The sequence below is a fragment of the Doryrhamphus excisus genome, chromosome 14 (genome assembly GCF_030265055.1).
Source record: "Doryrhamphus excisus isolate RoL2022-K1 chromosome 14, RoL_Dexc_1.0, whole genome shotgun sequence".
NCBI lineage: Eukaryota > Metazoa > Chordata > Actinopteri > Syngnathiformes > Syngnathidae > Doryrhamphus > Doryrhamphus excisus.
The window spans coordinates 19,902,025-19,917,395 of record NC_080479.1 but is presented as its reverse complement, the minus strand read 5'-3'; the positions used below and the strand labels follow the sequence as shown (position 1 = coordinate 19,917,395).

The following is a 15,371-nucleotide window of genomic DNA, read 5'->3' as shown; positions in this document are numbered from 1 at the left end:
AAAGCCAACTCAAAGCCAACATTTGCATATAAACATAAATAAAAATGACCAAACAGATTTTGCATACTGGTGTATTTCAAAAACATAATGAGTAATTATAATTATATTTATGGGCGTAAAACCTTACATGATCGTTAATTAACCGATTATTTGGACCCTTTGTATTGAGTTGTGGACTCCTATAGAGCAGCGACACACAATAACCCGCACAGAAAGCTTTCTAGTTCTTCCAGAATCTGCACCTATTCCAGATTTATTTCCTTGGATTTGTGCTTCCCCAGCCCAAACGGTCTGTTTTAATTTATTCCACCCACGGCCCGCCTCCGGGAAGACCCACTCCACTGTGATTGGTCAGAGTCCCAAAGTGCTTCGAGCCCCATTTTCCTAATATAGTTGGTATAGGAGTTATAATATATGAATAAAGCGTTGGGGGAGCTAATTAGGAGCTACTGGCAGCTGGAGACCAAAGCACAAGGAAGTCTGCCCCCTCTGTGATGTCACAAAGGGGCAGTTTAACCACGCCCTTTCAAACCAAGCATTTTGAGCCATTCCAAAATATTTTCAGGGCTCACTTTCAAATACACAAACCTCATGATGTGAAACTTGGGCATGGCAACACCACAATACAACATTCTAACTACTTTTATAGGACAGAAAAGGGGCAAAAGCATCAATTTATCAATAAAAATGTAACTTGAAGACATTTTAATGTATTTTTTTAAGTTTAATTTTGTCACAGACTGAAGACTAAGGCGAGAATAAAGCATCAAATAAATATTTGAGGCTAACAAAGTCAATCAGTAAGGTCAGTTCAAAGAGTTGGTGTCATTTCCGACTTTGCCGATGGGGTCATGAACGCCACACCTCAATACTGCGGTGTCATTGGGTGAGATCTCTTTTGGGGAAGGAGTGGGGGGGTGAGGGGGGGTGTCACAGCTGCACTCTTAATGTACTTTTAGCGCTTAAAAGGACGCATCTGAGCATTCTTAAATGCGGCTTGGACTTTGTCGTCTTTTCTCGCAATGTTGCACGATCACTCCCGGAGCAGATGTTGCCCAATCGGGGGAAAGTGGGCGGGACCTCCCGCCCCCTTTCCTCCACCCCCCCCCCCCCCCATCGCCACCCCAGGCTTTATAAAATTCCCTCATACATCCGCCTCCACGTTGTAAACAAAACGGCAGCCGTCCTTGCGTGCAAAACTTCTATGATATTTAATAACTGAAAAGAAAAAATAGTAACTTTTGTTGTGGACTTGTTGCCGTCCTTATCACCGCGGGACAATCTGATTGTGTAATCTGCAGGTAAGAGCATTTTTACCACCTTAAACACCCTCCCATGTGACTAAGGAAGTGCTTACTTTGGGTCCCGACGTGTTTGGACGTGCACAGCAATCTTGCAAGATTGCAATATGCAAGGGGGGGGGGGGCAAAATAAAAGTTGTGCATGTTAGATGAATCTCAGGTGTTATTATTCATGTGTTAAGGTATGAAGAGGGGTTCCTAAGCTGTGGTGTGGGGGACATAGACGGGCTGCAAGGCCGTTTGGGTTTGTATTGGCCTGTGGAATTTATTGAATTTGGTTGAAAAAAATATTATAAAAATGATAGTGATGAATAAAAAAAATTCTAAAAATGCAAAATATTATTTTACTTTATTACAAATCGAATTGACTTTTGAAAATAATTTGATATTTTTGGTATAATAATAATTATTATGATATTAAAGCATGAAAAATATAATCTAAAAGCAGAAACAAAAAGTGTGAATAATTTTTTGTATAAATATACTCCAGATGAATACATATTCCTTCATGCGGTGAAGTAAATAAGGCATGTATAGCATTGAGTACGCAAACTACACTAACTATACATACAGCGTGTTCATCGGAATACAGTATGATTATGCTAAACAACAAAAGTTTGTATAGATTCATATTTTTTGTGCACTTTATCCGTTTAATATGATGCAATATTATGTATTTGTATGTATGTTTTAAGATCAACATAATGTCACATGACCCCATCCTTGCATAACATGTCCAATTCCCATACTTAGCATCATACTTGTGGTTTGCTGCATCCTGCTGGTGGCGGCGGTGCGTTCAGGGCCCTGTCATGGTTTACGGTATATTGTGATATGTTGAAATGTAGGTCTGTGCCAGCTTAGCCTGCTGATATTTCACAAGCGGGTGGGGTGGAGGGATGGGGGGGGGGGGGGGGGGGGGATTTGACCGATTACGCGAGTTCCAAAGATTAGGGAAGCAATCATTGTTTCTGCAGATGGATGCGCGTGGATTTAAAGTCGGGGTTAGGTTAGCCCGGCCCGGCCCGGCCTGGATTCCGTGCTATCATGTTAGCTTTCATTTCATCCAAAGCAACAGTTTTTGGGGCCCATTCCGACCCGGCTGTCCCCCCTCCCACCCGAACCCATCCCCGCCCTCCTTCTGTTTCCTCTCCATGATTGCATAACAAGTCGGACTCGTGCCAGCGCCGAGGAGAAAAGAGAAAAGAGAAAAGGCAGAAAGAGAAGCGCAAGCACAGTTGGACCGGTTTGACGCGCGTCTCTTGTTGCCAGAGACGCCAAACTGCCAGGACCAGCAACCAGCACCGACAGACCCCCCCCCCGTGGTGTCCCTCCCATCCTTCGTCAGCCTTTTGGAGTCCCAGGTTGACCCTCACCCCCGGTTAACACTGTACGCATCAAGCCCCGCCCAAATGGGGTCGGGGCGTCGCCGAAAAGCGTCCCCCTCCCCTCCTGTCTTCCCTCCCTCCCTCGCCTCATGACTGAGGAATCTCAACACGGGGGCTGCTTCTTCCTCCAACAAAGATCCTGCAGTGCTGAGAACCCCCCCCCCCCCCACCATTTCCAAAAAATGGACGTGTTGTTTGATACTCCTCGTTGTTGTCAGATCCGGATGAGTCCGGTCTGGCTGTGAAGCGTGCGCGTACGAGCGTACGAGTGTTGTGTTCAAGGCGTATCGTGGCTGAAAGTATTTACCACTTCCTGTGCAAGAAGCCTCGCTTCCAGAGTGTCAGGTTGTCGGACGTGAATGGTCTACAAACAATATTAGGGTAAAGGTCCAGGTTGGAGTCAGGGTTAGGCTAAGGTTAAGGGCGGGGCCTCGTTTCCACGACAAGTAGCTAGCGCGGATGTGTCAGTGAAGTAGCACACATCGTCCATGCAAACAACTAGCATGTGTGCGTACACGCAAGTAGGCGACGTTGTCGAAACAACAAGTGGTTCTGGACTCAGATATAGCAAAACTAGCAAACACGTTAAACACGCTAAAGTCGTTTACGCCGAGAATGGCAAAAACATCGTAGCATAAGTAGCAAAAGTATACAAGCAGCCAAACAATAAGCTAACTTGTAAGCTAACATCGTGATACAAAGTAGTTTTCCTCCTAATAAACAGCAAACGTGTTGATGATGCAACTACTAGCTAGCAACGGTAGCCAATCAGAGCGGAGCAAACATGTTGAGTCAGCGAGAAGAGGAAATTACCCACAAAGCCTTGCTGGTGCTAAGCGGGTTTGATGTTCCGTGACTTTTGGTCTTTTAGAGTCGATGTGTGAACACAACACACACACACACACACACACTATGTGATCAACATCCACCATGTTGTTTCCTTCTGCTAGCGCTAACGAGCTAACCATTTGTCCCAGCAGGCTGTGCAGACCACCGACATGGAGGACATCCAGGGTGCTGAATCCAAACATCTGCTGGTGGACAAGGAACTGCCCGTATGTCAGATTATGATGCAATCAGCTGACTAATGATAGCCTTGTTAGCGATGTTAGCGATGTTAGCCTACCAGTGGGCCTCTGGCTATATATTGGAGTACAGGGGTGGGCAAATATTTTGACTTGTGGACCCCATTGAGTTAACAAATTTTTACGGGGGGGGGGGGCAGAACATATATTTAACACAATATTTTATACTTAGAATTTTACTTGATTTATTTGTCTAATTTTATCTGTAAAAGTATTATGCTATCTCTTTACTATCACTTTAAATATCAAACTATGTCATTTCATTTGACAGTTTTGTTTATTTATTTATTTTTACTAAATAAGACACCCTACTTGTCATGTTGCCAGTTTGTTTGTTAAAAGTTGAAATACTTAGAAAGCAACTGGCGGGCCAGATTCAAACGCTTGGCGGGCCACATGTGGCCCCCGGGTCGTAATTTGCCCACCCCTGCTGTAGTACATGTAAAAAAAAAAATGCATGCCATAATAATGGAAATCACGCCCATTAAACCATCAAGGAAAATAAAAAATAGTGAAAATATATGAATAATGCATTCTATATGTATTTGTATTACATGAAAAATTAAAATAAAAATACAATATATGAACACATATCTAAAATTACAATATTAGATCATAGATAATATACATATAATATATATTAAAATGTTTAAAAACAAATATATAAGTAAAAATATCTATGAAAATAGACATAAATAGAAATAATGTAGCATACAATACAATAAAATAATATAATATGGTCAAATAATAAAGATCATAGCACTTCCCTCCCACCCACCTAATGCTCTGCTGACCACAGCCACCAGGGGGAATATTTATCTGCATGGTACCCAGGTGGGTGTGTTTTGGCTGCTATGATAGGCTGTGATGTTCAACATGTCATGATAGTCCTTGATTCTTTCCTTTCCATTAGCATTGTAGCTTAGCCTCTTTTGGTGTTCACATAAAATACATTATGTTTGTTTGATACAATTGTTGACCTTTTAGCTGCCTTAGCTTAGCATGCAGACGTGGTCCAGTCATTAAAATGATCCAAACGTCCCCACTGGTGTTGTCCAGCATCATTTAGGGGGACGCCGCCCGCCGGATATTGGATTAGTTGGCTAATTGTGTTGCTGTTGTTGTAATAATGGTGTGTGTGTGTGTGTGTGTGTGTGTGTGTGTGGGTGCGTTGCAGGGCCTGAGGGAGGCGGTGCTGCAGCTGGTTATCAAGGTAGGTCATAGGTCAGCGCTCGTTCACTTTTTGGACATTGATTAGCCAGCCTGACGCTACGTTCACCTCGCGTGGCCGAGCGACTTTTGTCACCCGACCCAGTTAATGGGCGGCCATGGCGGCTTTAGCGCCACCTGGTGGTGTCAAGCGGTCTCGTCGTCGCCGTCGACCTCATCTGTCAGCGTGACCGCCTCCGTCCGCCGTGATGTCATTAGGAGGGAAATCTAATCGGGGGTCGGCTAATTATGTCTGCCTGCTGCTGCTGCTGCGTGTCCTCCGGTGTCTGACAAAAGGAGTACGAGCCTCACGTGTTCCATCTGGTCATGTGACCATACCACAGAACACGGATATGCTTTAGAGTAGTCTGTGTGAAGCAGTGTGATACTACTAGCGACACACAACCGTTATTGTGTAAATATACCACGAGTATCAATATCATTGATACTTGCGCATGGTGCATGAGTGCTGCCTGTACTGGTGAGCAGCGGTTCACTGAGGGGAGAGTTGAATTCCCGTGACGGTGTGAAGCAGAGCACGATCTTGGCGCCATGGTGTCATGTTGGAATTCATCTTATCTCTTAATAAAGCAGCAGCACTCGTGCAGCGTGCTTGGGCAAGACTCAGTGATATTGCTAACATGATCCAAGTTTACTCTGTGTGGTATTATGGAATCGAACTCGGGTCTGCTAGCTGCGTGGCTTGCACGCTAACCACTCCTCAGCCATGCAGCCGTAGTAGCATGTTGTCCTCAGCCAAACATAAACACAGAGGGATTAACATGGCCGCCGCCGCCGCCTACGTGCGGGCAGGTGTGTGAGTGTGTGAGCGGCACGGGCGGGGCCGATGATGACACACACACACACACACACTTCCTGTGTGTACAGACTCCTCTTGGCGTGTTTCTCTGGGGCACACCCCGTTGCCGAGCAAGTCTAAAAAAAAAATGGAGAAGAACCTTTGCCACACATCGATAGCGACATGCCCGTCAAGCGCAAACACAAACACGACTTGTGGAATGTCGTCTCACGGGTGTAAAATCCAAACCTCCCCGTCTTTTTTTGACGCGTGATTGGCCGGTCCAAACATGGATGACGTCATCATTTTTTACCTGCAGTTTCCATAAAAGCTCAAATTCAGGAAACTAAACAGCTAGCCAACAAGCGTGGTAGTAGCTCCCTCTCAGGAAACCACTGCCCCCTAGTGTTTGGATAGAGAATTCATCCATAAGTTCATGTAGTTCACCATTTTAACGCAGGGGTGTCAAACCCGCTCACAATATATGAATGACAGGAATGACGCGGACTTCTCCAGCGCCGCCCCGCCACAGACCCTCATCCCGACACTCCAAGCTGATCCAATTTAGAGATCTCTCCATCTGGAATTAGCTTGTTTTGACCAGGCTGCAAGGCACCATGGGAGGTCTTGGGCTTAGGCTTAGAGCTATAAAGGCGCTCAGACGCGCTCCTCCTCCACCAGCAGCATCGACATCGGCAGCGTTGCGGACCCTCGCAGGTTTACGATACAGTTTTTTGGTACCCGGCCGCTACTGCAGTCATGGTTCTGGAGGATTCTGACGTGGAGATGATCGTGACGGAGATTGAAGTTGCTGTGAGTCTGTCGTCTCTTGGTCTAGATCAGGGGTGGGCAAACTTTTTGACTCGCGGGTGCCGCTTTGAGTTAACAAAATTGTAAATACGCACTATTTTACGCTTATAATTCTGACAGTCCGCATTGAATTATTATTAATATTAGTCTAATTTTATCTGTAAAAGTGTCATACTATCAGCTGTCACTATCAGACCACAGCAAATTACGAAATTTAATTTTACAGTTTTTTTTTTTTCTGAATCATACATCCGACTTGACTTATGTTGCCAGCTGTTGTATGTCAAAATTTGAAATAATTAGAAGCAGTTGATGTTTGCGAAATAATCACTAATAAATACAATAAATCACTATATTGACAGTTACTATGGTACCCATTATGTCATGGTATGGTCATATCACCTCGTACTTCGGTACGTGACAAACAAAAAAACAAACAAAAAAAAACCTTAAACCATATTAGGAAAGCAGGAAGTGATCAAATTATTATGTCATTGTAGGGTCATATCACCTCGTACTTCGGTACGTGGTACATTATTAAAAAAAAAAAAAAAAAAAAAACCTTAAACTGTATTATGGAAAGCAGGAAGTGATCAAATTATTATGTCATTGTAGGGTCACATCACCTCGTACTTCGGTACGAGGTACATTATTTAAAAAAAAACAAAAAAAACCTTAAACTGTATTATGGAAAGCAGGAAGTGAACAAATTATTATGTCATTGTAGGGTCACATCACCTCGTACTTCGGTACGAGGTACATTATTTAAAAAAAAAAACAAAAAAAAACCTTAAACTGTATTATGGAAAGCAGGAAGTGATCAAATTATTATGTCATTGTAGGGTCACATCACCTCGTACTTCGGGACGAGGTACATTATTTAAAAAAAAAAACAAAAAAAAAACCTTAAACTGTATTATGGAAAGCAGGAAGTGAACAAATGTAAGAGTTACTGATTGTAAAAGTACCAGATGGAGGGGTAGGATTTAATAAGCTTTGCTTCTTCCTACTCCTTTTGGACATGTGGAACTGGGAACTGATTATGTGATGCATTCAATTGTAATCTGATGCATGTTCAAATGAAATTAAACCATGACCATTACTATAGAAAGCAACTGGCGGGTCGGATTCAAACGCTTAGTGGGCCGCATGTGGCCCCCGGGCCGTAGTTTGCCCACCCCTGGTCTAGATTGACGCGGGTTACAGTCCTAATGGCCGACGTTTTAACGAGCAAGGAAGTGGAATTAACGGTTCGTTTCCACACCTGCTAATTGGCGCGGCTATTTATCGCCGTTAGTTGTGGCGACTTAAAAAACATGGACGTCCTGTTTGGTGTTTTCATGCGCAGGGAACGGGAAAATTAGCATGTCTGGAAAATCCGTACTGATGATTCTGGTTTTGCTTTGGTTAAGAGCGCTAGCTACAAATAGCAGATAAGCTACTCAAGCTAGGAGTTGGTTCTGTTTTTTTTTAAATTTTGACTTTATCATTTGGATTTCATTTTAAAAAATTGTCCATATTTCATTCATTTATTCATTTTCTACCACTATGCCATCTGTCTTGGGGCGGGGTACACCCTGGACTGGTCCCCAGCCAATCCCAGGGTACATATAGACAAACAACCATTCACACTCACATTCATACCTATGGACAATTTGGAGTGGCTAATTAACCTAGCATGCAAACTCCACACAGAGATGACCGAGGTTGGAATCGAACTCGGGTCCCCTAGCTGTGAGACCCGCGTGCCAACCACTGAAATGTATAAAAGTTTGCCGCTGGTGTCCCTGCAGGAGCACGATGTGGAGACGCCTTTTGGAAGACTCCACTGCACCATGAAGGGGGTCCCCAAGGGGGAGCGCCCCGTCATTCTCACCTTCCACGACATCGGACTGAACCGTAAGCCCCGCCCTCTTATTCCCTGTATTTGTCCTTTGTGGGACAATCATGGGGAGGCTAACACGCCCTCGCTTCCTCTTCGTCCTCTTCCTCCTCCTCCAGACAAAACGTGCTGGGACTCGCTCTTCAGCCATGAGGACATGGCCGAGATCCTGCATCACTTTGCCGTGTGTCACGTGGACGCCCTCGGGCAGCATGAGGGAGCCAACACCTTTTCCACTGGGTGAGCCGCACACACACACACACACACACACACACACACACACACACACACACACGTGTGTCTGTGACCTTTGACCTGGCAGCCAGATCAGTGTGGATGTTCGTTAAGGCGACCTGATTTGTTGTTTGTCCAAGTGGGACCTTCTGCATCACGGGACTACCTTAGCTAGTTGCTATCATTTGGCATTGTGTAATTATTAGTGCTCATTTAGGAATGGAATATTTTCATAATATTAACATAACAAAATGAGTAATTTAAATAAATAATAATGAACAATAGAGAATCATTTCAAATAGTAAATACATCACATTTTAAAATATAGAAAATAAATATCATTAAAAACAAAATAATTTTGGATTTCTAAAATGAAAATATTAATAGTATTATGAATATTGCTTTACATTTCAATGTATTAATTTATTTGTTTTTCTCATTAAATTAAATGTAATTAATTATGGCTTTACCTGCACAAAAATGTTTCAAGCACTCATTTAGAAATTGAATAATTAATTTTAATTAAATAAATACAAATGTCTTCATAAAATTTATATAGATTAATAGTAGTAATAATAATAATTAGGAATTCATTTCTAAATGAATAAAATGAAAAGTTACATTTAAAATGACTTAAATAAAATGAATACATAAATAAAATAATCAATACATTTAATAATTTCATGCTATTTAAACAATTTTAATCTGAATTTATGACATTTTATTAGATTTAAACTAATTTTAATTAAATAAATACAATAGGTCTTCATAAAATTAATATAGATTAATAGTAATAATAATAATAAGGAATTCATTTCTAAATGAATAAAATGAAAAGTTACATTTAAAATGACTTAAAATGAATACATAAATAAAATCAATACATTTAATAATTTCATGCTATTTAAACAATTTTAATCTGAATTTATGACATTTTATTAGATTTAAACTAATTTTAATTAAATAAATACAATATGTCTTCATAAAATAATATAGATTAATAGTAATAATATTAGGAATTTATTTCTAAATGAATAAAATGAAAAGTTACATTTAAAATGACTTAACTAAAATGAATACATAAATAAAATAATCAATACATTTAATAATTTCATGCTATTTAAACAATTTTAATCTGAATTTATGACATTTTATTAGATTTAAACTAATTTTAATTAAATAAATACAATAGGTCTTCATAAAATTAATATAGATTAATAGTAATAATAATAATTAGGAATTAATTTCTAAATGAATAAAATGAAAAGTTACATTTAAAATGACTTAAACAAAATAAATACATAAATAAAATAATACATTTACTAATTTCATGCCATTTAAACAATTTTAATCTGAATTTCTGACATTTTATCAGATGTAAACAAAAGCTTGTAATAATATTTATGATTGCATTACCCGAAGAAGAAGCTGTCATTAAGCGCTCATTTCCCGCCTCCCTCCCCAGATACGAGTACCCGTCCATGGACGAGCTCTCCGAGACGCTGGCGCTGGTCCTCAAGCATTTTGGGTAGGAGGAGGAGGAGGAGGAGCGGCCTGGTCTCCTTTGGAGGAACGTTGTTGTTCTAACAGCTCCCGTGTCTGTTTGTGTGCGGCAGGCTGAAGAGCGTTATTGGATTAGGAATGGGAGCCGGAGCCTTCATGCTGACCAAATTCGCTGTAAGCCAACCCCCGCCCCCCCCCTCCCTCCCTCCGTCAGTCAGGCTTAATAATCATTTACTTGCAATCAACGGAGGATTACCAACCAGGATTTTCCTACTTTTTTTTGACGATTTTAGTGACACGACTCCTTTTTCTTTTCCCCAACGCTGCGGGACCCCCCGCTAGGAATCATACAAATGGGGACAGGGAAAAGACGGCAAACAAAATGGGGAAAAAAGCACGCCGACAGAATTTGTGTGTGGTACATGAAGCAAAGAAAGGACAGGGAGAGTTGGCACGATTAATTAAGATTAATCCCCCCTCCCCCCCCCAAAAAAAACTTGACTACAAGGATTATTAGGCAATTTAGAAGCAATAAAATGGCTGTATTATTTTTTTTCACTATAGCGCCATCTGTTGGACTTGATGGGGCAGTGCCAGAGTTGCCCCCGGTGTCAACTGCTTTAATGAGGCTATAAATAGCACAAAGCTGTATGGTGATAATGAGAATGGAGACGATGCCCGACTGCCCTGTCCATAAAAATGTAACGTCATGTCATCGGGGTTGTGTGTTGTGTCCTAGCTTGATTTCCCGCAAATGGTGGAAGGTCTGGTGCTCATCAACATCAACCCCTGTGCCGAGGGCTGGATGGACTGGGCTGCCCACAAGGTATAACCCCCCCCCCCCCCATATATATAAATACACAGCACCAGTCACAAATTTGGAGCCACTTTTATCGACATTTTTGTGACAAAGCGTCCCCAAACTGTGATTCCAGCTCAGCGGTTTGACCCACGACCTTCCCGACCTGGTCATCAGCCACCTCTTTGGAAAGGTTGGTGTTTTGTTTTGGAAAACTAATGTTTTGTTTTAGCGCTAACCGTGCTAATTGTCGCGGCAGGAAGAGATCAACCACAACCAGGACATGGTGGCCACGTTCCGCCACCACGTCTTGAAGGACATGAACCACTTCAACCTGCAGCTCTTCATCAAGGCCTACGAGAGGTCGGCCCGGTGCCTTTGCAGGCCCTGGGAATTCTGGATATTCAATAAATTGCCTTTTCTGTGTCTTTAAAGTCGGAGGGACCTGGAAATCGAGCGGCCCGTGCCAGGAAGCAACAACAGAACCCTCAAGTACGTCAAACCGTTATTTTAAAAAAAATGTAGGCAGGTGGTATTTCACTTGGATATATTTAGTAAAAAAAATAAACCATAGAAAATCATTTCATTTTTTAATGCTTTACCATCGAAAGAAAAAATACATACTATTCATGTCACATTTTCCTCTTGTTGCTAGGCAGAATTTGTGGGGCAGAGAAAGGGTAGTGAGAGTCGTACTTTTCTAAACTTGTTTATAAATGTTACGCTACATTTTTAATTTCATCTGTCATTGAGTAAAAAAATAGAAACGGGGTTAAAAAAAATAATAAAAAATACAATAAAATTTAACTTAATTTAAAAAAATGTTATACTAGTCATGGCACATTTTCCTCTTGTTGCTAGGCAGAATTTGTGGGTTAGAGAAAGGGCGGGGCGAGTGTTACTTTTTAAAGTTGATGATAAATATTGTATTATGAATTGGTTTCAACTGTTGAACTTTGACACATTTTAAGTTTAATCTTTTATCCAAAATATATCCAAATATAAACAAGGATTAAAAAAAATGCACTCAAAAATATTTACTTTTAAAAAACCATAGAAAATAATTTGTATCTAATCAAATTTTTTTTTAATATTTCACCATATTTTTATTAAAAAAAAGAAAAAGAAAGAAACTAGCACCCCATATTATTAGGTAAGGATAACATTGTGAACCTTCACCTTTGACCCCAGGTGCCATTGCCTGCTGGTGGTCGGTGACACCTCTCCCGCCGTGGACGCCGTGGTGAGTGGTGCCGCTTTCACTGACAATAGGAAATGACAGAAGTGAGCATTGTGGTCTAATTGTGCCTAATGAAGCGTTTCTTTGGCGCCCCGGCAGGTGGAGTGCAACACCAAACTGGACCCCACAAAAGCCACGCTGCTCAAGGTGAGGCCTAAGCTCCTCCCCCCCCCTCCCCTCCCCCTCCTCCCCCTCCAGGTGGTTGTGTTGTCGTGATGGAAAGACAGGGTGACACATTAACCAGCGCCGCTGCGCAATCTGCCGCGTCTGACCTACTTAGGGGTCACGGGGCGGCGGTTAAGCGGGTGGTTCAGCATGGCGGGGCGTTCAATGGCGCGCGGTCGCACACATGAACAAGCGTCACTCTTGTTAATGCTCCTTTATTACCCTCTTTGAATCATTAACATGTCTTTCTACACTTTATCAAACTTTGTTTCCCCACAGATGGCCGACTGTGGGGGCATGCCCCAGATTGACCAGGTGAGTACAGGAAGAAGATGAATGACATTTTCAGCTACACTCAAAAGTTTGAAAACACTTTTACATCGTATTTTATGAAAACATGTCTTCAAACTTTTGACCGCGACTGTCGGTCGTGCTTTATCATGTCTGTCTGTTGGGGTTTGGCGACCTCCTGTGGCCGAGCGGGGTACTACGTGTCAGACGATGAAGGCAGTTATTTTTAGCTAGTCAAGTGTCAAACTTTTTTTTTGAAGCTATGAAAAACTTTATCTGTAAAGAAACAAAAGGTCTGCTTTGAGACGGCAGATTTTGCATGAACAAATTGGAGAAAAATGCAATTTTAATTGTGCATCTATTAGGAAAACTCAATTGAAAATTTATAATACGGATATTTCTTGAAAAGCAAATCAAAACATAAAATAACAATCAATTGAAATAATTTTTCATAAATTAAAGCACTTTCCTCGACAACAGCTTATTAATAACAGACTGTATATACATAATGTATTAAATACTAACACTAGATGATTGTTATTGTTATTTTTTTAAAGAAAAAAATACCTCCTTTGAGATAAAAGATCAGGAAAAAAATTACAGAAGATATTGATTGTATATTTCCATCTAAAATAAATTATATTCAAATAATTTTAAAGCAGATTTTTCACCAATAGTCATTTTCAAGACATGAATGTGTGTGATTTTGCACAATTTACGCACCGCTTTTATTATATTGACAGTTGTGTATGTTTATGTATAGTTAATATAGTAATATGTACAGTTAATATTTTTTTATAACAACCTTACTAGTGCTAGTATACATTTAATAACAATAATAGTAAATAGTAGAACAAAAGCCGCAAAGACAAACGGATTATATCAATAATTATATGAATAATCAATTGTAGCTATAATAAGTGTATCATGAATATTGAATATTCATGTATTTATTTTCTCCCGTGCAGCCAGCCAAGCTGACCGAGGCATTCAAATACTTCATTCAGGGAATGGGATACAGTGAGTACTGCTCTTTTCCCCCAAGTGCTTCTTTCTGCTGCCCCCTTGTGGCCATGTGGATACCATCACGCTCTCCTTCCACCAGTGCCCTCCGCCAGCATGACCCGCCTCGTGCGCTCCCGCACGGCCTCTGGCTCCAGCGTGACGTCATTCGACGGCCCCCGCTCGCGCTCCCACACCACCGAGGGCAGCCGCTCGCGCTCGCACACCAACGAGGGCAGCCGCTCGCGCTCGCACACGGCCGAGCACCAGCGAGGGCGCTCCCACACGGCCGGCTCCACGGACGGCGGCGTCGACCAGGCCGGCCCCAAGGTCCCCGAGGTGTCCTGCTAAGGCGGGTGCCCCCGAATCCCACCCCGCCCCCTTTTTTTGTCGGTGTGTGCTTCTGGCACGGATCCGATGTTTTTTTTTTTTTTTTGACTTTTTAAACTTGGATGAGGAGGCTTAAAGTACTCGGGTACACTCGGGGCTTGTGATGGTGTAGGTAGTGGCGACACAGCGACGCTAGGGGGCGACAGAGCGGCCCTTCCTTCCTCCCCGTCCCTTTTTTACCAACCCGGTGGCTTTGTCACATTTATCCCACTTTCGAGTGTTCTCTCGCTGTCAACATTTGTTTCTTTGACGTTCTGCGATAGATGCTGTCTAACATAAGGGACATTTTTATTTGTGTGTGCCGCCGATAAAGTTCCATTAGATGGTTCCATGGAAGCTGTGGTTGCCGGTGGACATTTTTCGGTTCTTTTCCAACATTTCAATGACTCTTTTAACGCTTTGTGACCAATCGTGGAAAAAAAACGCTCTCTAAACTTAAAAGCTTTATTAACGCCTCCAGACAAAACCATGTAAACTCTTTTTATATGATTTCCTTTTCTATGCAATCAAGCACAACGGAACAAAGCGGTGCCGTGGTTGTTGACTGCGTGAGTCGACGTCAACAGTCGCCAACAGTCGCCAACTATCGCCATTCTATTACCGCTATGACTAACACGAGGACGGCCGTGGTACTTCCTAGCTGACGTCCTCTCCTCTCTCCTCTCTCCTCTCTCCTTTCCCACTTGCACTACGGCCACGTTTGCCGACAACGCGGCTTTGTAAAGATGCTGGCATTCAAATGGCATAACGGTTTGTATTTATTAAGGAAAGAAAACATTAAAAAAAAATAACTTGTAACTCACCCACAGCTGGCTGTGTCGTCTTTTAAATACCTCCACAGGAAGGTGCCGTGTGACACACTTCCGCTTTTCATGTTTAAATTTACCACTCACACCGGACCACAGGGACCACGTGACCCCTGCCAACCAATCAGCAAAGAGAGCTACGAGAAGCAGGAAAAGAAATCGGCAACGATAGGCTAAAATAGCTAACACAATGAAATAAAAATACAACTGTAAAAATACATTTAAAAAATAAGTCATTTGAATGTAATTAATTAAATATCAATGCATGATTAATATTAAATAAAATTAATAAAACATAATGTTATATTTTATTATATTTTACAACATTTAATAAAAATATATGTTCCACTATAATCAACTACATTTTAAACAAAATTCTACAGTAAAGTAAAATATTACATTTTGATGTATTTAATGTCATTAATTTAAAATATCAATAGAATGATATTATTTAATTGATATTAAAT

At 41.5% G+C, this 15,371-nt stretch overlaps 1 protein-coding gene across 3 annotated transcripts; it reads left to right on the top strand.

Annotated features, from left to right (window-relative positions):
- Window positions 1-1,155: 1,155 nt before the first annotated feature.
- On the top strand, window positions 1,156-14,900 carry LOC131101421 (protein NDRG1-like). 3 transcript variants are annotated; one of them, XM_058046550.1, is made up of 16 exons: window positions 1,156-1,301; window positions 3,670-3,744; window positions 4,952-4,987; window positions 8,386-8,491; window positions 8,594-8,714; window positions 10,174-10,236; window positions 10,325-10,385; window positions 10,951-11,037; window positions 11,147-11,203; window positions 11,270-11,373; window positions 11,446-11,502; window positions 12,202-12,253; window positions 12,350-12,397; window positions 12,695-12,730; window positions 13,675-13,726; window positions 13,812-14,900. In XM_058046550.1, exons 2-16 carry the CDS (start codon window positions 3,688-3,690, stop codon window positions 14,057-14,059), a joined length of 1,185 nt encoding a protein of 394 aa, XP_057902533.1. In that variant the 5' UTR covers window positions 1,156-1,301; window positions 3,670-3,687; the 3' UTR covers window positions 14,060-14,900. The 3 variants fall into 3 exon arrangements, with proteins under 3 accessions (XP_057902533.1, XP_057902534.1, XP_057902535.1); XM_058046551.1 differs by having other exon boundaries at window positions 1,159-1,301; window positions 3,667-3,744; XM_058046552.1 differs by lacking the exons at window positions 1,156-1,301; window positions 3,670-3,744; window positions 4,952-4,987 and adding an exon at window positions 5,016-6,595.
- Window positions 14,901-15,371: the final 471 nt, after the last annotated feature.